This window comes from Erithacus rubecula (assembly GCF_903797595.1).
Source record: "Erithacus rubecula genome assembly, chromosome: 6".
Lineage (NCBI taxonomy): Eukaryota > Metazoa > Chordata > Aves > Passeriformes > Muscicapidae > Erithacus > Erithacus rubecula.
Window position 1 is genome coordinate 5192396 of NC_136688.1, and position 20518 is coordinate 5212913.

A 20518-nucleotide genomic window follows, 5' to 3' on the forward strand; every position below is an offset into this window, starting at 1 on the left:
TGCTGATGATGGTTGGTCTGAGAACATGAAGGTTGAGAAGCCCTGGTTTCTCTTTGATGAGATCTCTGGTGATGAGATATGAACTTGCTGGTGTCTTTGGTTTATTTTCTATTTTCTGTGTGAATGCTTGTGTCAAGTGTTCTCAGGAATGCTTTTCATTGATGGCAGGGCAGTGTTGTTGCTGCTCCATGTAAAGGACAGAATCAGGTGCATTCTTGTGGCCTTGGACTCCAAGTACAAGTTCTGTTCTTTTCAGACAACTCTGTACAGGGTTTGCTTCCCATCCAGGACTGCTTAATGGCACAAGGAGCACCACTGCAGCATAAGTGATATTAGTTTTGAATAATGAGCAACTGTCTTGCATTGCTCTCCATAACAATGTCAGCTTTAATTTGTGGTCCCTCTCAAATTAATGTAACACTTTGAGGGTAACTGCTGAAAGAGAGGTTATTGCTTAGGTCATTTAAAACAGACCTAAGCTGTGGCCTGTAATGTTGAAGATGTAAATTAGTCTACTTTGGGGAATGGTGGAAGCAGTCTGACTTGAAGGCAAACCTAAATATAGCAATAGAGGTATTTAAATAACTTAGAGGTGAATCATCAACTTCCATTCAAAACAATATATTTTCTTTTTTAACTGGGATGTTTAATAAATAACCTTCGTTAATTTGACCTGGTTTATTATCTGTGTATTCTCCTGAATACATTCCCTAATCTTATTTGTCACATAGTGTCACATGAAGTTATGCTTTGTTTGAGCTCAGATGAAGAATTCCAAGCTCTTTCACTCAGAAAGTTACTTCAAAACTGCAGCTAAAATTGAGTTTCTGCTGCCTGTGCAAAACTGCCTACAGCTAAAAAGTGTTGGAAGAACAAAATGCTGTGACATAGTCTGAATAATGTTCCAAATCCTCATTCCAAATGTGCATCTGAATTTGTGCATCTTTGAATGTCCCTTGATATCGTGTCATTTAGGCCACATATAACCACTCTGAAGGGCTCTGACATGTTAGTGACCTACACATTAAAATAGAAACCATCTTGTGTTCTCTCTGAAGCAAATGACAGTGTGTCCCTCCAAGCACCGAGAGCAGAAGGAGAGAATATTTCTAATGATCTTGTTTGAGTCATTAACCTTTAGCATTTCAGTCTTTGACACTGGCTGTAGTTGCACTTCTAGGTGCCTTTTCTGATGGCAGTCACAAGGTAAAGCTGTTGGGCTTTGCTGGCAGCTTGTGCAGCTGCAGGGAGTTGGAGGGGAAGGATGTGTCTGCCACCCGAGCAGCACAGCCTCAGCCCACTAGAGGTCCTTTCCAGTTTGCTCTTGAATCCAGGCTCTGCAGCCTTCCTCTGGAAAGCAGACTTTTTCTACCTTGAATTTTTCACCAGCTCCCTAGGATAGCAAATACTGATTTGTGTACATGTGTATATATATATATATATATTGTTTTAATGCTTGGCTCTATTTAGACACAGCAGCTGAAAGTTTGAAACTGGAGCCCTACATGAGGTAGCTGTATATAATTGGAAGGATGCTGGGTTTTGGGAATACAGGTGAAAAACACTAAAAAATAGCTTAATCAAAACCTCCAAATTGATAGGTACCTTGAACTTCTTTGAAGCAGCACTTGAGTTTGAGAAATGAATGTTCAAAAAAGAAAAGCCTTTGTCCACCTGCCTCAGGGGTCAATTTTGAAGCTTCAGAGCCTATCTTCAAGTTCCTGCATTTGATTATAAAGTGTAGGGCATGGCAAGAGGAGAGAAAGAAATGCACAAGCTTGGGGTCCAAAATTCAGAAATGAACACTGGTAACTGTGGGAAATTTAGTGTGCAATAACAGGATTAAAAGACTCTAGCTGCATATGGAAATTGCCTTGTTTTCTGTATTGTCTTCAGAGCTGTCTCCTCGTTCAGTCACACATTCATCTCACTGATGTTTCAACTTACTTGTTTGATTGTTTTACTTGATTGTTTTAAAGTTTTATTCTAGATAGCTGTGAATACTTAGAAGATTTTGGCATTTTCTTTGGCTTCATGGGATGGCATCATTATTTGGCTTTATTTTTAAACTTAATAAATTAAGAGTGTGTGTGTCTGTGTGTTTGCTCTGTAATTCTACACTCCTATTCATGCTGTTCCCTGCTGGGAGTTACTTCTACATGGTTTTGATTGGCTCCAATGGGAACTGAAGGTACATTCTGAAAGGTTTTTATCAAGCGTTGAGAGTTGTTCATATGCAAAGATTTGTCACAGAATCTTCCCAACATCATCTTCTGAGTAATTGAGCTGTTTCTTCAGTCACCAGCCCTCTTTTACCTATCCTTGTTGCTAGGAACTTCCACTTGTGCAGCAAATAGCTGTGCATGCCATCATATGTAATTTCTGTGTGAAAAGCAAGGTGTCAGGAAGATGCTAAACTGTCACTAAGTTTCAGTGAAGGCACTCATTGTAAAATAGAAACATCAGTCATTGGCATTAGGGACAAAGAAACTTACCTCAATATTTGAAATTCCCTTTGTGAGCTGTGACATTACATGGATCTGTCCTGGATCTTCTGGCTATGGCTTCCTCAGCAGGCTGTCCAGGGGAGTGCTGTAGTCACCATCCCAGGAAGTATTCAAAAGCCTTGGATAGGGGACTTGAGGGCATGTTTTAGTGAACATGGCTTTGGACCTGATGATCTTAGAATTCTCTTCCAACTTTAATGCTTCTCTGGTTCTGTGATTCATACTTGCTTAGTCCTGTCCAGATGTATTTTACTAAGTACTCCATGATTGAAGGAGTTTGGAAAATGACTCAGTCTTCATTCAGCATTATGTTCTTGGGCTTCAGGCCACTGTGGAAAGAGGGACTAATATATTGAATTCCCCCCTCCCTTTGTTTTTTTTTGTGTGTGTGTGTGTGTTTCATATTCTCTTTTACTAGTGGGAGTAGTGATTGTTGTGGATTTAAATAATATAACTGTTTAAATTTGACAGAATTTTCATCTCTAAATAAAGTGTTCAGAAAAACTGTAACTTTAAAATGTGGATCTGGTGTAGATTTTGTTCAAGTAATTAGTGGGTGAGATAAGGAATTCATTACTTTAGTTTTCCTATTTTTTTCCTTTGGTTTCTGTGGTTGGATTGCTGCAGTTTATGGCTACCCATCTATTTAGCAAATGTAATAAACAAGGTCAGATACATTAATAAGTATGTGTTTGTGTGCAGGATATCTGTAAACATGGTGTTTGTTCTGTTTTCAGTATCCTCCAGCACAAGAGCAACTGTGCAAGAGGAGCTTTAGTTTTGTGGGCTGAGAAGGACACCTTGTTGGCTCTGAGCTATTCCTTGGGGGTTTATTTTTTCTTATTCTTTTTCTCTTAAAGCAAATTAAATTCTTGCAATGCTGCTGATGTTAATTGCTTTGAAGGCACCTCCTCTCACAATTATTGTGAAACCAGGGTACAAAGCTCATACAAATTTCCTTAAATGAAGAATTGTTTGGCCATAAGTGTGTCTGTCTTTCTAGTTCTTCTGACTACTTGCAGCTGGAACTGCTGGCACTATCTAAGCCACCTGCTCTTCTGTCTGACTATTTGTGCTTTGTTATATGTCAAACCCTTTCTCCTGAACCATGCTGAAATAATTCAGATTGTACTTGAGTGTCTTCAATTCACCTATTTGAAGCTGAAAAGAAGCAAAGGTAAAGGCAAGAGGAAAATTCACTGTTTCTTAACTTCTGTCATAAGCTGCCTTCAAGTTCCATATTCATAGGTATTAATAGAGAAGGATCCAGATGTGGAACTCACAAGAGTGAGATCTAAATGTGGAACTCACAAGACCACTGTTTGGTTGTTGATACGGCAGACTGAGCCAGACACTAGGTAACTCACCTCCTTTTTGCCTCTCAGCCTTTAATTCAGCTTTGAGGCTTTAATATGCTGTGGGTCCTAGCAGCTTTCCATGATGATGCTTCTGTATCTGACCTGTTATCCAGCAAAAAGAGCATGGACTGGAAGACTGGGTTGGGGGGTTCATCCCTGCACCCTCTTCCAGCTGGGAGATCTGAGAGGGGGGCAAAAACATTTACAATTTCACTGTGGGTGTTACCAAACCATATGATCTCATTTGCATGTAGTAAAAGGATGATGGGATTGATTAAAATTTTGGCATCTCAAAGTTCTTAGTGTAGAGAATTGATGTGAAGCACACAAGAAGTAGTGAGAATTTGCCCTTCAGCATTTCTGCAGTTATGCAAAGTGGATATAACATGGCCTCAGACAAACAGTTGGAATCCTTAGTAAGGCAGAAGTGCTTTGCACTCACTTTATATGGAATAAGAAGCTGGAACCAGTCATTACCTGATAGTTGAATTAATGTGCATGGTAACAAATTGCCAAGAGCAAGATATATGTACTCTGCTTTCTTAGTCTTATTGGCTTTTGTGAAGTGGCTACTGCATTTTCAAATAACTTCATTTTAAGTTATGTATATACCAAGCTAAGCATTTCTAAGCTCAGCTTCTGAAAGCAGCTGTGTGCATGATCTATGTAAGTGCATTGATCTTATTTAACCTTTTAGCATTTTAAGGCCATTAAATACTTGTTTTCATAATCTTTTAATGACATTTCCTGTTTTGTAATTAATTATTCAGATTTAATGCTCACTAATGAGTATTACTATTCAAACATAGGTAGTGGACTTTTTGAGAGGTTAGTGGCAGTTGAGTACTTCTGAAAAACAGTACTTCTCAGGAACTTTTTTTTTTTTTTTAAAAACCTAGACAAACAGGAAAAATATCCATAATGCCTACCTAGATTGTTCCTTTCATGATTACCTTGAAGTAATTTTGAAATAAACAATTTGATGTAGGATACATGAGCTATGTCAACAGATGTAAATTTTCAGTAGCAAGTCTGTAGTCTTGTAGAATGGCTCTGATACTTGGGTAGTATGATGAGATCTGCCAAGAGTGTGTGGCTTTTATTCTTTACAGTATTCCAGTTGTGAGGAACCACAGTTTGTGGTGTGGTAGTTGAAACTGAGGGTGAACTCCCTTTTTTTGTAGTTCCTATTTGGACTTAATTGTATCTTAGTGTTGCTCCATATATTCTGTATGGATCCCAAACAGCTGAGATTGAACTCTGCAGATGAAGGGGAGTTACATTTTCTGTGTTGCTTAGGATACACTTTAGATTCTGGGATGTTCTGCTGGATTTAAGAACCTGTGTGGTTCATGTCTGCTTTCTTCTCTATCCAGTATTATGGGGCACACAGTATGCAATAATAAAACAATCACAATGGTTTATTTTTGGGGGGACAAAGACCTAGATGAATAGGAGGCATTAGCATCTGATTCATGCAGGAGAGAAACACTAGGAGGGGTGGGATTTCCTCAGGTGACTCATTCTCTGTTGTACTCAGTATCTAGCTAAAAGAAAAAAATCTAAAAACCACTGTGTAGTCAAAGATCTATTCAGGGACAGTGTTTCATGTCAGTTTTGATAAGATCTTTTTATCATGAATATAGGAAATCTTTTCTAGAATTTTCAAAAATTTACCTTTACAAAGCTGCCCAAAATATACATACAGAAACTCCTTTAGGAGTATGTTTTCCTGCTTGTCCTTTCCACCCCAAAATAGAAAGCAAACTGGAAATCAGTTTGGCATTTCTCCTCTTGAATTTTGGATCTTGTAGCTGATGCATATTTTGAGGAATTTGCCTGTACACACATTTCAGGCTTGTGCTTGCTAATGACACAGCTGCCTGGAGCCTAAGCTGTTCATTGAGGAGTAAATGGACACTAAAACATCCAGAAGTGAAGGTCAGGCTGTGGACACAATGAAAGGGTGGCAGTGTGGATTACTACATGTTCATGTAGGTTGAAGAATCATCCTGACAAGTCACACAGTACAAAGAAGGGTGTTAAATCTTGTTTGTCTCCTCTTGCTTGTTCACTTTGCCACAATAAGCAGAGCACAGAACGCCAAAAAAACCCAAAATACTGTGGCTGTGCACACAGGTAAAACTGATAGTTGAAAAACATTAAATTTCTGCTGTGTGTGATTTAAAAATCTGGGCAGTTATTTAAAATTCCTCTAATTCACCAGAGCAGTGTTCAAACAAAGTTCATGAAAACCTCTTTTAGCACAGGAGAAAACTCATGGTTTCTTTAGAAGCTGCCCTATGTCATTGTATTGTGTGAAGCATGAATAGAAGGGTACTGCTTCTTTTGATCAATATCTATTGTAACATCAGAGAAAAGAAGGTATTGAAAAAACAGGAGCTTTTCATTTTCTTCATTGGTGTCCCCTTCTTACTCCTAATGAGAAAAGTTCTCTTATTTCTCTCCTCTCTCACTTTAAAACCTAAGCCTCTCTTAGTAACAGGCTGCATAGCACGTCAATACTTACAACCCTGCTCATATACACACTTAGGTTAACCTTAAACACACATTTGCTGGCACTGCAAACTGATACAGGTGTTGTAGCTATATAAAGGTAATTGTGGACAGCTATTGCTCTTCTGGCTAAGCATCAGAAGTAAATCTCACTAGCATCATTCCCTCCTGGCTGGGAAATTCACATTCTTTTACAGGATAGACTTACATTGCATTCATTGCTAATATTTCTAAAATGTGTCTAAATTTTTGGACTTGCCCCATGCTCTGTGCCTGTAGCTCTGAAATGCTGAAAACGTCTCACAATGTTAAGAGGCATAGACACAAGAAGTCAGGAGTCAAAGGGAACTCTGCTAGTGTTCCTTTGTAAAACATGGCTTTTTTTTTTTTTTTTTTTTTTTCCAGGGCATTAGTGGCATTTGATGCTTTCACCATTATGCAACCATGTACATCTTTGTCCACTCTCTCCCTGCAGTCTCCTTGGTGTTAAGCATCTTGCCATACCCAGGTGAAATCTTGTGTTGTGCTTTCATTTCTTCCTCCACCCCCTTGCCCAACTCTTAAACTTTCTTGTGGGTGGAGGGAGAAATTGGGATGATATTCCAGAGAGAATATATCACCTTATTGCTCATTATTCATCTCTTGACTTCAAAGGGTATGAATTTTCCTTCCCATCCTCTTTTAGACTGTTTTGTTCCTCCTGTCAGCGGGAACGCTGCTCATTATTTGAGGTGCACAGCCCACTCTGTCTTAGTCAATTGTAGTTGCTCTTTTAATGATTCTGCCTCTGAACAAGGCGGGTGATCTCCTGGGAGGCTCTGGAGGTGCCATTGTTGGGTTTGTGGCACTGTTCTCTTCTTTGTACTTTATTTCTGAAGAACAGCACATAGTTAGGGCTGAACTCGGCTGAATGTAGAACTCGGCTGCTCCTGGAGTGACTGAGGAAGTTCAAGCCACTTAGCAAATCCAAGGACTGCTCTTCAAACACTTTATATCTGTAATGCTTTCTGTTTCTTTGTAGACATTTTGACTCTTCAGAATCATGCATGTCTGAGGCTTGTTATCTAGTTGTTATCTAGTGATATCTGTTGTGCAACTGGTCTATGATTATTGGGAATGCAGCTTGTGGACAACAATGAGAAAGCCCAGTTCTCCTTTAGGCTGCCATTCCAGAGAATTTCTTTTGCTTTTTCTGTGTCTGCCTTTCCACAGCATGCCCTTGAGTCTTTTGACAAGGCAAATATTAGCACTGGGAACTTAATTACCTTCTCTTTGTTTATCTCTTGTAGACACATGCCTGTTCCTTCTGAGGCTCAGATGGCAATGGGATATTGAGAGTAGCAGAATCTCGCCTTCTCCAAATTAGGCAGATTCACAAATGATTGCAACATTGCAGCTAGAAGGACTGCTTTTCATAAAATGATTTAGAAAACATCCCTGTGTTGTAATTTGTAATCTCTGAATCAGATTTTCTGTAGCATTGTACTGTGTTAAGTCTAATGAAACAGGACCTGGACCTTGCCTCAAAGGGGATAAACATCTAAGCAGTCCTTTTACAGACAAAAGATTAGTAAATCAGACCCAAGAAAATAATTGGAAACAAATAAAAGTACATGCAGCATATTATGATAGTTCAAGGGTGCTGTTTTTCCCAAATGGTGTTCAGAAAGAACTGCATGTCTTTTCAGTTTTCTGGGGAATGTTAGAGGAAGAGATGCTCAGCTGCAGAAGGAAGGAAATTCCAGGTTAGAGAAGCCTGTATGGAAGTAAGCATATAACAGTGCAGAAGGGCATGGAGATACAAATATAGAATGTCAGTAAAAGTGTATGACTCATACTGCTGTAGTAGCATAGTGCAGAATTTATTTGCAGAAGTACTGAACAAAAACCCTATGGTATACTATGATGCATTTGCAGATAGTTTTCCATAGTTGGTTAATGTTTTATGCATCTTGCTTTTTTGGAGACATCACCAAATTTTGCTTAAATTTTCTTTTTTTCCCCCTGCCTTTCGTTAGGACTTTGTTTTTAGTTGAAGAGTTAAGTCCTCTATTGAACCTTGAATGCAGCAGTTCTGTTTGCTGGGTAGAGATGAGTTAGATTTGTTTTTAATCATGTAACTAAATTTGGCCAGCAATCTGCATTTTAAGGCATTGCTATTAAAAGTCTAAAAGTGAGATATGTATCATAGTTTGAATTTAAAATAAGCCAGAGGCACAGCTGGTGAGGCAGTCATGACTCTCTAATCATGAGTAGAGGGAAATAAGGAGGGAATTTTCTCACCTTGCAGGATGAATGCAAAGTCTGATAAGTGTTTTAAGATCCCACCCTTGCCTCCAGCCCCCTTCCTCAGCTTTGTTTCATGATTACATGGATTTCATGATGTCTCCCTATTTCCTTTATTCAGCTAAGATGATATATCTGTTTGATACTAGCAGTATAAGTGCAAATTCAAGTGCATTTAAATTGTTGCACTTTAGTTTTTCCTCTGGTTTATTCAGAGCATTGTGTAGTCCTTCATATTTCCAGTCTCTCCTCTAAGAGGAAAATGGCCAGTATCCCATCTAAATCCTGAACCAGAGACAAGACTTCAAGGCATCTGGAATTTGCCACATTCAAAGTTATTTTTCAGTCTTTCAAAGCAGTGAAGCATGCTGTTAAGTATGTGAATAGTCCTGGTAACAGAGCATTGCCCATCTTGAGACATGACTTGGTGTAACTATGGAAGCAAAAAAAGAAGAGTGTGACTGTTTTTTGCTGAATGGAAGTCAAAGCTGTTTAGATGTTTAAAGATGTCCAAAGTGCTGGTAAAGATGGATCTCTTGGTCATGTGCATGACAAATTTAGCATGTCATGGAAATGGCAAGTTATGTCTAGCCTATCATATGGAATATTAAATTGACTTAATACAATACTGCCTTTGGCAGTATTTGCTGTAGCCAAGCTCCTATTTCCCAAGGTTGTTTTTCAGCCTGATCAATTCCTTGTCTTGGTTTACCTTCTGTTTCCCAGTTAGTTCAAACACAGTGAATGAATGTAGCCTAGTGGGGAGAAAACTGTTTGGGTACAAAGTTTCTTGGTGTAAATTGTTGTTGAAGGAGCTCTCATTCAGATCTGGTATGCTGAACTCCTGTGTTAAAAGGATCAGGGGGCCATTTAAACCTTTTTCAGGACAGACAATTCTGTTTTGCACTGAGACCATGCACAGGTACAGGTGTTAGGCTGCAGGTGTGGTGATGCCTGTTTCCCAACTGATGAATTAAAGCTGTCTTCAGTTAAGAAGAAATTAAGGATGTAGGGATGAATGTTTTTCTGTTAAGTTGCCCTTCACAGGGGCTTATAGGGGTTTATAGGTAGATGAGGAAGTTTCTCAGAATGGGTCAAGGACATCAGTGATTTTCTGAAGGACAGCAGAGATCTGTAGATGAGAAGTGTTATTCTGCATAGGGCAGGGAGGAGGCAAGAGGCAGCCTCTGAATGTCAATTTTTAATGCCTGCTCCTGTGAATTTTCATGTGAAAGGAGGCATTAGGAATTTTTATATAGAACTTAATATTTCAAGCCTGAGATTAAGCATTCAGTATGAATATCCAGAGTTCATTTGAAAAGTAATCATTAATGCAGCCATGAACTGAGATAGCCTAGATGAACTCTTTCATCTACTATGTATGAAGGATAGTTCAAAGCCTGCCTGGATACCAAATAGAGACTTCAAGGAGATAACACTGGTGCATGATATTATCTTAAAACAGGAAAATTGATATAAAGAGAAATCTAAGTCTAGGAAAATAAGTAAATTTTATTGTGCCTATTTGTCTGTTGTGTTTTAGTGAGAAACAACCAACCTGTTTTTAAAACTAATGTACTTATATTTTCTATTGCTAATTCTTTCTTTGTTGCTAATTTCTTTATGTGGCTGTGCAGATTGATTAAAAACGTGCTAAAAGGAAAAATGACATACTCTACAGCCTCAGTAGCAGTGTAAAACAGCACAGGAAAAGCTACACTGTCAGGCAATAGGCAACTAGAAGTGCTTTATGCAATGTTGCCAGATTTGCAGTACTCTAAGGCTATGAACTTGTAATTTTGAGGACATTCTCAACTGTCTGTGCTTTGTTATACATGAAGACAGAAGGACGATGTGAAGAAAATGCAGAGGAACCTTTCAGAGAGTGGTTTGTATTCCAGCCCTTGAATATGTATGTACCTTCATCTGTATTCTGTGGGGGACATGAGCATGTGTTTTGGGTGATTTGCTGCTGTGTGTACACTGATGCAGACTGCTGTGTGTACAGTTCAAAGAGCAAGAGCAAACCAAATCTGCATGATCATGTAGAACCTCAAACAATATAGCATACTGTTATTTGTGTTGTTTACTTAAGGAGCTGTCAGAAAGTTTTTCTTAAAAATCTTCTCTTCTTTGTCTTTTTTTTTTCTTTCCAGTTTTCTGAACTTCTGTACTGTGTTGTTCATTCAGTTTGTAAACTGGAATAACACAGGATACATTAATTTATATCTCTTACTCCTTAGGTATTGAGCCCTCTGGACTTTTATTTCATGTAGCATTTGCCTGGTGAAAAAATGAGCAGTTGCTATAAAGGCATATGGGACAATGTGGTGTTCACAGCAGGGAAGCTGAAGTGCCTTTTGGAGTTGGAACCTCCATGCTCAGAACATGGCAAGATCCAGGTCTTAGGAAGCATTGTTAGTATCTTAGAAGAACTAGAAAAGCTTTTCAGTATTGTATTCATCTTTCTACACAAGTTGTGGAAATTACTCCTGCCTTTTGTGTGCCCTTTTCCTGCTCAGAGTCTGGTATGAAATATCACATTTTCTGATGTCTCAGCCACTTCCATGGCTGATGTACTCTGTCCAGTTGACTCATCACTGTGTATGTTTTCTTGACTTCTAATTAAAATCTGTCCTAGTCTAATATTAGACCAACTCCTTGTTATATCACCCTTCATTCTTAAGTAATTCATCCTGCAACCTCCTTACTCTGTATGACTAATGTCTTTTTCTCAAATATTCTTAGAACATTTTAAAATACCATCTATTTTATAAGCAGCACAGTAGCAATACCTCCCATTACAATTGCTCAATGCTTTCTGTCATAGCTCAGTGCTTTCTTTTCCTTAGGGTTTTGACAAGACTTTAACCTTTGGAGGAATTTTCCATGCATTGGTGTTTGCCTCAGCCTGAAATTTCCTGAATTTTTGAGACGGGTTTTTTTTGTCTGGTTGCTGAAAGTATTTCATAGAAAAGGCACATCTAAATCAGTTTATGTTAGTTTCTCTCACAGAAAAGACAGATTTATGTACTCTGAGGTTTTTTTTTTTTTTTTTTTTTTTTTTAAAGGATCCCTAGCAGTTGTTTTTTGGCTGAAATACAGAAATGATTGACTATTAGCAGGAGTCTGACCATGGGGTGGTGGATGCTCAGCAAAAAGGAGCAAGTCTGGGAAAGGAATGTGTCTCAATAAGAACTGAGAACAGCATTGATGAGTAGTGAGAAGGAGCTGGTTGCTTAACTCATCTTTGGGCATTCAAGAAATTCTTCCTAAAAGCAAAAATTAATTTATCTTTAATCTTTTTTAATGAATGTTCTGCATGCCTGAGTACTAGTAACCACCTGAAACTCATTTCCTTTATTGTGGCAAAAAACAAAAAAATAATTGCAGTGGTCTGTGTTTGTTATCAGAAACATTTTACATTCATGTTTCACAGACAGAGTTTACATTCTGCTAAGGGTTTGGTTTTGCCAAGTGATTCTTTGCTGGCTTGTCCAGTGAAGGAAAATAGAATGTGTGGATGGGCAGGTGTTTTGTTGTAGCTAAGCATTGTTGCTCTTTTAATCTTTCACATATGCTTGCAGTCTTCAGTTCCACTAGAGCAGTACCCTGGTGGGATGGTGCAAAAGTTCATTTTTGTTATGTGAGTGACTGTGTTTCTTATTCATGTCTGGGTCCAGACAGAGCACCAGATTCTTTTGAGAAAGGAGGTTTTTTTCCCCCAAAAGGTTGAGAGAAACCCTTGTTGCCTCTGGGTAGGGATGGTGCTGTACCCTGTGTGAGGATCTGGGTCTGCATTATCGATTCAAAGCTTGCCTTTTCAGAGGCCTTGCAGCTTGCTGATGTTTTTGCCTGTGGCACTTGATACTCTTGGCTTCAGAGAGCTGAAATGCTTTAATTCAACTACAGTCCTTAGGATCAATACAGCAATGTCTGGGTAAGGCTTAAGAGTCTGTGGTATATTAATGATCTAACTAGATGTTACAGAAATTCTTTCTGGCTTTAGATTTCATAAAACTCAGTTTCAGTTCCTGTAGTTAATATAAGATAGAACAGCCTGCCTATCTGTCCCAGTCCACTAACAGGGTTCTGTAGAAGTGCAGTAATCTGGTCTGATGTAAATTGTGAAGCTTAGTCTGTATTTAAATTTGTTATGTACATTTTTGCAGTTGCAGGTATTTTTAGCACAGATCTATGTAAATTGAAAAGTAAATACACTAATTTCAGAACAAGCATGTTTTTTAAACCTCAAACTGTCTTCCTAATCTAAGATACACTAGTAGTTCTCTTAATGAAATTTATTTTTATCCTTTAACCTAACAAAATGTATGTTAAAAGACCTCTGTTGTATTGAATGTAGTATGTGGCTGTTTTCAGCTTTTCTCTCAACTGAAAGGAAGCTGCAAAGGAAAAAAAAGCTTTGTGCCCTTGAGAGAGAAGGACAACTAATTTTATCATGTAATTATTTTGGGGGAAGCATTATCAGTGAACTCAGAGAATGCCTGTGAAAAACTTGCAGTGATTGGAGTGAAAGGTACCACTGCCAGCAGATTTCTAGGAGAGATGCCTATACTTTTCCTATATATGAACTGTGGTTTCCAGTTTATTTACAAAACACATTGTCACCTTAAACTCCAGAACCAGCAGTGTCCACCTGTGACCCTTTCCAGACAGTTTAACAGCACCCTAAGGAAAAGGGAGATACTCGGATTTCCAAGGGTTTGTCTTTTGGCATCTGTTTAGAAACCTCCCAGTTGTCACCCTTGGGTGGTGTGACTATATTCACTACCCTCTGTGGGGTGTGCATGTACTGACTGACAGGAAGAGGTGTGTGTGTCTGTGTGTGTATGAGCTGACTTGCTGGACTGATATTTTCCCCAGATCCACATCATTTGGCCTATAAATGTGATGACTTGAGTCCAGAGAGCAGGTTGAGGCTTGGCCATAGCGTGTACATAACTCATTGCAGGGTTCTTTCTGGGCTGGAATGTGGGTTGATGCTTCTGCTTAAAACTTTACCTTATGCTGTGTGTGTATGTAACTTTTTAAAATGGAAGCCCAGAAGGGACAGCTTGTCATGGATTATCTGCAGGGACCTAATTGCTTCATTAAGAAAATAAAGCTGTTGCTCTATGATTTTTTTTTTTTTTTTTTTTTTTGTAATTCAGGGAATTAATAACCCTTGGAGAGAAGGGTGAGCCATATTGTGCTGATTTCATTTAAAGTTACCTTTCCTTGGCCAACACGTGATTTTTCTGAAAACAAACCAGGACATTTCCAATGCTTAATGGTAGTTGTGCTGGTCTTCCTGACTAACAGCTGTCTCCTGAGGACTATAGCTCTGCCAACAGTAGACAGAATATAACTTCTATCAGGAAAACATAAAATTGTTAAATGCAGGTCATGCACTGAATTGTCTTTGGCAAAGAACAGGAAGAGAAAATAATTCTCTTTTATATATAATCTTTTATGTTTCAGAATAAGCTGTTTTGTTTGTGCTTCTGTTAACCTAAAATATGTCCTTTGTATAACCAAAGTGTATTTATTGTATGCAGAATATCTAGGTTATGCAGCTTTAGTGACAGGGTTTTATTTACAGCTCAGGCCACCATCCAGATGTTATTCTGCTAGAAAACAAGTTAATGAAGAATGAGCAATTGCACAGAAGTGTCTCATAATATCATTAGCTAGTTTTTCATGTTATTTTTTTCTGCTCCTAGAAATAACTTTTCACCAGGCTTTTGAAGCTGTAGATAAGATGCTTTACAAAGTTGTGGTTTTTGAATAGGCATCCACATGTCTCAGGAACTTGGTGAGTAAGTAATCTTGAAATGTGTTTTGTGTTTAGAAACTGGCAAGGTGTTCACCTGGGGCAGAGTGGACTATGGACAGCTTGGAAGGCACGCGGTGGCTCCCGGTGGGCAGCAGAGCACAGCATCTGAACAGAGCTTGGAGCTGTTGTGTAACACCCCTGTTTCAGTTCCTTGCCTAAATGGAGCATCTCAGGTAAAGAAGAAAATTACTGTTTCTGCCCCCCCCTTTTTTTTTTTCTTCTTTTTTTTTGGTGCATTAAAATAATCAGTTTCCTAATAGAACCCTTCTAAATGCTGCAGCACAAGCCCTTGCTTGCCCTTCCTGTAAGCTCAGAAATTAGTAAGATTCAATTATTTCTTTTGAAAGGCTTTTGCATTCAGGACCTGAATTTTTCCTTGGTAGAATCAGCTTTAGCAAAAGATTCCAAGTTCTCTCAGGTATCAATGTGTGCAGGTGTAAGTTGTGCCTGCAGTGCAGCTGAACAGAGGAGGTAGGACTTTGCCCAGGTGCAGCACTACTTTTGTCTGAAACTCCAGACCAGCACCCCACAAATCCCAACTGGTGGTCCCTCTGATCCATGGGGGAGGCTTGCACAGCCACATAAACAGTTCTCCTGGCTTGCATTGCAGCTGAGGAGAGTGGAAATTCCCAGTACTGTGGGGGCAGGAACAAAAACTTGTGATGTGTTTGAGACATGTGGTTGATGGCTGATCCAGAACTTCTGCCCACTATGCTTACTCTTGATCTCTCATGCTCCTTGAGAAGTCTCTAGTTTGAGTTGTAGAGTGATGTTCAGGAAAGCAGAGATGGGGGAACAGGCAGAAAGTGGGCTTTGTTTAAGGTGCAGCCTTGTTGGCTTAAAATCAGATTAATGATCTGTCCAGGTGCCACTCTCAGAGTGCAGTCATCCAGGGCATTAAACTTCAGTGAGGTATTAAAGAGAACCTGTGAAACTTCTAAAGAGTTGCCTTGTTCTGAAAAAGGTGAAGAGTTTCAATCAACCAACCCAAAAGTTTTCCAGCTATGTGGCCCAAGTTGCAGAGGGCAAAGGCAGGGACAAGGAGAGTGAAGCACTGCTTACTTTTGGAGGAGACCAGGTTTGAAATCATTCAAGGAACCTGAAGGTGCACAAGTCCATGGGAGCTGATGTGATCTATCTGTGGGTCCTGAGGGAGTTGACAGAGCAATTGGCTAAGCCACCATCCATCATACTTGAGAAGATGTGGCAGTTTAGTGAAGTTCCCACTGGAAAAAGGGAAAAAACCCTGATTTTAACAAAGGGAAATAAGGAAAATCTGGGGCACTACAGATTGGTCAGTCTCACCTGTGTGCCTGGCAAGATCATGAAATAGATTTTCCTGGAAACTGTTCTAAGGCACATGGAAAATAAGGAGATGATTGGTGACAGCCAACACGGCTTCACCACAGCAAATCTGGCCACCAGCCTGGCAAATCTGGTGGCCTTCTGTGATGGGGTTACAGCAATGGTGGATGAGGGAAGAGCAACTGACATCATCTACCTGGACCTGTGCAAAGCATTTGACACTTCCCACATGGCATCCTTTAAGTTGGAGAGGTGGATTTGATGTGTGGGTGACTCAGTGGATAAGAAACTGGCTGGATCTTCACAGTCACGGGGTTGAGGTCAGTGGCTTGATGTCTACCTGCAGATCAGTGAGGAGTGGTGTTCCTGAGCTGCTGGTATTGGGATCAGTGCTGTTTGTCAGTGGCAAGGACAGTGGGATGGAGGGCACCCTGAGCAAGTTTGCCATGACACCAAGCTGTGCCATGTGGAGCACACGCTGGAGGGGAGGGACACCATCCTGAGGGACCCTGGGCCCCCAGAGCCCATGATGCTGCACTAATATTTAGTCACTTTTAACTCCTCTGAGTCTCAAGACAACTTTCTTACCCCTTTTGACATAGGTGTCCCTACTTTTTGTCATTAGTTATGTACAGACAGCTCCATTTCTGAATCTGCTTCATGCTGTTTTTCATCTGTGCTGTGTGCAGTGTCTCAAGTACTTTGTTCTGTCATTTGTTGGACAGTACAAAACCAAGGCAGCTTTTGCACTGTGGAGCTTACCCTTGGCAGGACAAGTGATCCATGAAAGTGAAGGGACGTATTCAGATACATTCTTTGAAAAGAAAGAGGAACAACAATCTCATCTTCATTCTGCTGCCCTCAGCGCTGTTCCTCCTTACAGACCTGTGAGAGACCTGATTTGAGTGATTAGCAATGGCAGTGTTCTGGAGCAGACATCCTTCTTTGCAGAGATAACAGCACAAAGATGACTTAAGAGGATCATCTGCATCCTAGGAGGAGCTGTGTTGATGAAAAAAGGAAAAACAGATAATAAGGACCTAAATTGTTTCACTTCACTGCAAGATTACAAAGTAATGCCAAAGCTAGAATTTATACTTGAAAATGCATTAAATTGCAGTATGTGGGCTATGTAGAGTGAGCTGTTCTTTGTTAACACCCAAGCTGCCCCCTTTTCTATTTGTTGTGATATGGAGACAGGATTTGATTTGAGAGCAGAATTGAAAGGAATATAGAGGAGATGAATTCTTTTCCATGTTTACCTTGAATTAACAATTCCAATTTTTGTGTTTAATGTAGAGAGACGGTTTAACAGTTGAGGATTATGACTGATGATTTTTATTCATGGTCTATTTTTATAAATCACTTTTAATGATTCAACTGAATTTTTGGCAAAGCTGTGGTCTGCTGATTGCCTCTGCACTTCAGTTAATATTGTTAAAGCCAAAGTGGAGAAACTAATCTAAGGATTAGAGGACAGTGTAAAAGACACATGAGTTTAGCTCAAGGACAGCGCAGTAGATTTAACCTCCTGTGTTGCTTCTTGTCTCCTTGCCCATGGATTGCCTACTTTCTCCAACAAAGACCAGAGATTCTCCTTTCTTTGAACTGACACTGCTACAGTCTGTGTCTGCCACTTCAAAACCTGATTCTTGAAGTGTTATGAGTGACCTATTCCATTGTCAGTTTGACTTAAACTGAAAACATTGACCTTGAGAAACAGGAGCCCTTTTTTCCTTTACACTGAAGCAAAAGAGGAACAAAAGCCTGAGTTTTAGATAATTATCCACTAATCTGAGTGTGTCTTCCTGGCAGGTTTAAAAGCGTGGAGGTGTTGAATGTGTTTAAAGTTTCACCAGTGCAGGTCTATTTGCTGTTTTCTTCTCATTGCTTCAGTGCCTACCCAACATGGTATGGGCCAAGACACTGAGAAGCTGTTGTGAGAGGCATTTTGCAGGCAGTGCTCTTGTGTTGTGGGGTGTCCTTGATGGGACCTCTCCAGAACATCTGACTCATCTGATGAGCATTCATGCACTGCTCTTCAGATGAAAGGACAATTAAATACAAATGGCCCGAAATATGATGAGTCTCTGTATTTAGCAAATGCTACAAAGATCTGGTTTAATGTTTCCTCCTTGTCAAAATGCTTTTCCAGTCTGTTTGATATTTTTGGCTTTAATAGCTATCATTCTGCTGTTTGTGGTATGTTCAGCATGTCATTCACATTGCAGCAAACATTTGCTGCAGCAATAAACAAGTGAGAAGTGTCTGTGCAGTGCTGAATGTTTCTTGCTAAGCAGGATGGAAGGAAGAGTTGCAGTTATTTTGGAAATGCATGGCTTCATGTGGAGCCATGTTTTCATCATGTCCTTTTCTACTCAAAGCAAACTGTGCTAATCACAGTTTTCTGAGGAGGGATCTCTGAAATTTCAGTTAGGAAATTAAAAAATAACCATCACTTAACTTGAATCTTGATGATGGATGTAGGGAGCAGTTGTGTCAGGGAATGAAAATAACTGATAGACTTGTGACAAAATGTGCCTGCTGTGTTGTTTATCCTCATCCTGCTGTGGTACATGGTTCCAATGTGCATGTTCATCCTGTGCAATACAGATTGCTTTGGATCTTCTGAATGGTCCCTTTCTTTCAGGGAATGGCATCATTAATACTCACATTCTCATGGTGCTTTGCAGTCAAAGTTCTTTGCTGTTCTTTTCAGTGCAGTTGCAGTTAGATTTTTGTTTAGGTGTTTCAAAGGTGGCTTTGGTTTTAGCATATTCTTGTTTTTCTTCCTTTTCCCTGTTCATGTTGCAGACTATTAAGCAGCTGCCTACAAGACAAATCTAATGATACCTGTATAATGACAATTTCTTATATAACTGATAATGTATACATATTATTACCTTAACACATAGTCATAATAATATTGAAAATGGAACCTTTTGGTTTTAAGAAAAATAACAACTCTTTTTGATTTACCAGTGAAATGAGTTATGGAGACCCCTCTTTGTAAGTAAACTTTATAGTTAAGGCTTTAAGGGGTATCAAAACAAATAACCTAATAATATTATATATCATCTCTGTGCTCTGTGTGTGGCTTTTAAATACCTATTTGTTTGACTGCTGCTGTAAGTGTTTTTATTTTGATGTTCAGAATGAAAGGTTTGTATTTTGTGGGAGAGAAACAAATTGAACTTTCATAAACCAGATTTTAATGCTCAAAGTTTGAGGATATGTGTGGAGCTGCTTAAAAAACCCCTCACTTTGGGTGTTAGGGAAGGAGGTAAATTAAAAAAAAAAAAAAAGTTGAAGTGATGTGTAGTTTCTTACTTGATAAGCAAGTAATACTTTGGGGTGTGTTGTGAGTTTTTTGGTTTGGTGTTTTTTTTCCCTGTTATGAACTGATGTCTTTTGTCAGTTGGTCTTGATCCATGTCTTTTGAGAAATGGCATTGTTGAATTTTCCTTGATTGATTCTTGTTATGGTGTTCTAGAGATGCAATGATGAAAATTTTAATATAGAGCTGGTCCCTTTATTATTCTTGGTTTATCAATTAATTTTAAGTGACAATAAAGGAAAATAAAGGTCACAGATAAGTTGGTTCCCTGTACAGCTCTCTGTGCTAGTGACAAATTGCAGTTAAGGATGAAAATAAGTGACCAAATTGTTGAAATTATTACTGGGGGGGGGGAACCCAACAGGATGCAATAGAAGATTGAAACTACAGTCTGCATACAAAATGCAGCAAGTCTGTGTTTGACTGAGTGTATTTGTGTGCTCTGCATGCCCTGTGTAGGAGAGTAACACTAATCTTGGCAGCACTGCAAGAACACTGAGAGTTTACAGTCATGTCACAGGCAAAGAGGAAACAGGATTTATTTCTTAGGTTAGTTGGTTCTCTCTGCTGTTCTTCTAAGCAGGAAATTGAGAGCAGTACCAAACTACTGCAACCCAAATGCCACTTTTTGCCTAGGTAGCCATCCCACTTATTCAGTGCTTTTCTTATCCCATTAAGACATGACTGTGGTTTGTACAGAGTATCTTATGGCCTGGGTAGAGAGACATTTAACATTAACAGCAAAGTCACTTCTTCAAGTTAAGAATAGCAGTGTGTTATGAGTAGAGCCTAGCTCACCAACTCTGGCTCTGTAATTTTTGGAAAGCAAAGAGGAGGTGACACTGATTCCCAGCACTGTCCTTCCTGCCTCCCCTACCAATTTCCCTGCAGCTGGCATTGCACAGAGGGAGATGGGAAACCAAAGTCATACTGAGGGAATGGCAAAGGAGAATTCCATGCTGCCTTTGTGTGCCAGGGAGCACATGCTGTGTGGGTACAGACCAGAGGCTTTCCAAGTATCACTTCTGCAGATAAGGATTGCTTTAAAATGACCAAAATTGGTCTGCTGGGGCTGTACTGCAGCAGGGAGGTGGCAGCCAGGGCCAGGCTGCTCTGCAGTCTTCTGGGAGACCAGGAAAGGTCAATTTCCTGACAGATGGGGTGGTGTAGGAGAGGGATGACATGGGATAAAGTCAGGAGGTGGAGACTCACCCAGCATGTGATGACTGAGGTGTCACAAATGTGACTCGGGGCAAGCCTGAATCTTCAGAAGTCATAAATTAATTTACAATTTGGTGGTGTGTTGCAGTTAGAATTCCAAATGAGTACCTCAATTGGAGATCTCTGAAAGTATGAGGAAATGAAAAGAGAC

The 20518-nt window shown here is 39.5% G+C and overlaps 1 protein-coding gene across 9 annotated transcripts in view; it reads left to right on the forward strand.

Moving 5' to 3' along the window:
- SERGEF (secretion regulating guanine nucleotide exchange factor) overlaps positions 1–20518 on the forward strand; it is a 137599-nt gene that overhangs the window by 13109 nt on the left and 103972 nt on the right. For all 9 annotated transcript variants that reach the window (XR_013774584.1, XM_079308445.1, XM_079308444.1 and 6 more), the window contains one exon: positions 14520–14677. Coding sequence is in view for 8 of the 9 variants with exons in the window: in XM_079308445.1 (XP_079164571.1) it covers positions 14520–14677 (158 nt within the window). In the remaining variant the exon portion in view is untranslated. The remainder of the gene's footprint in view (positions 1–14519; positions 14678–20518) is intronic.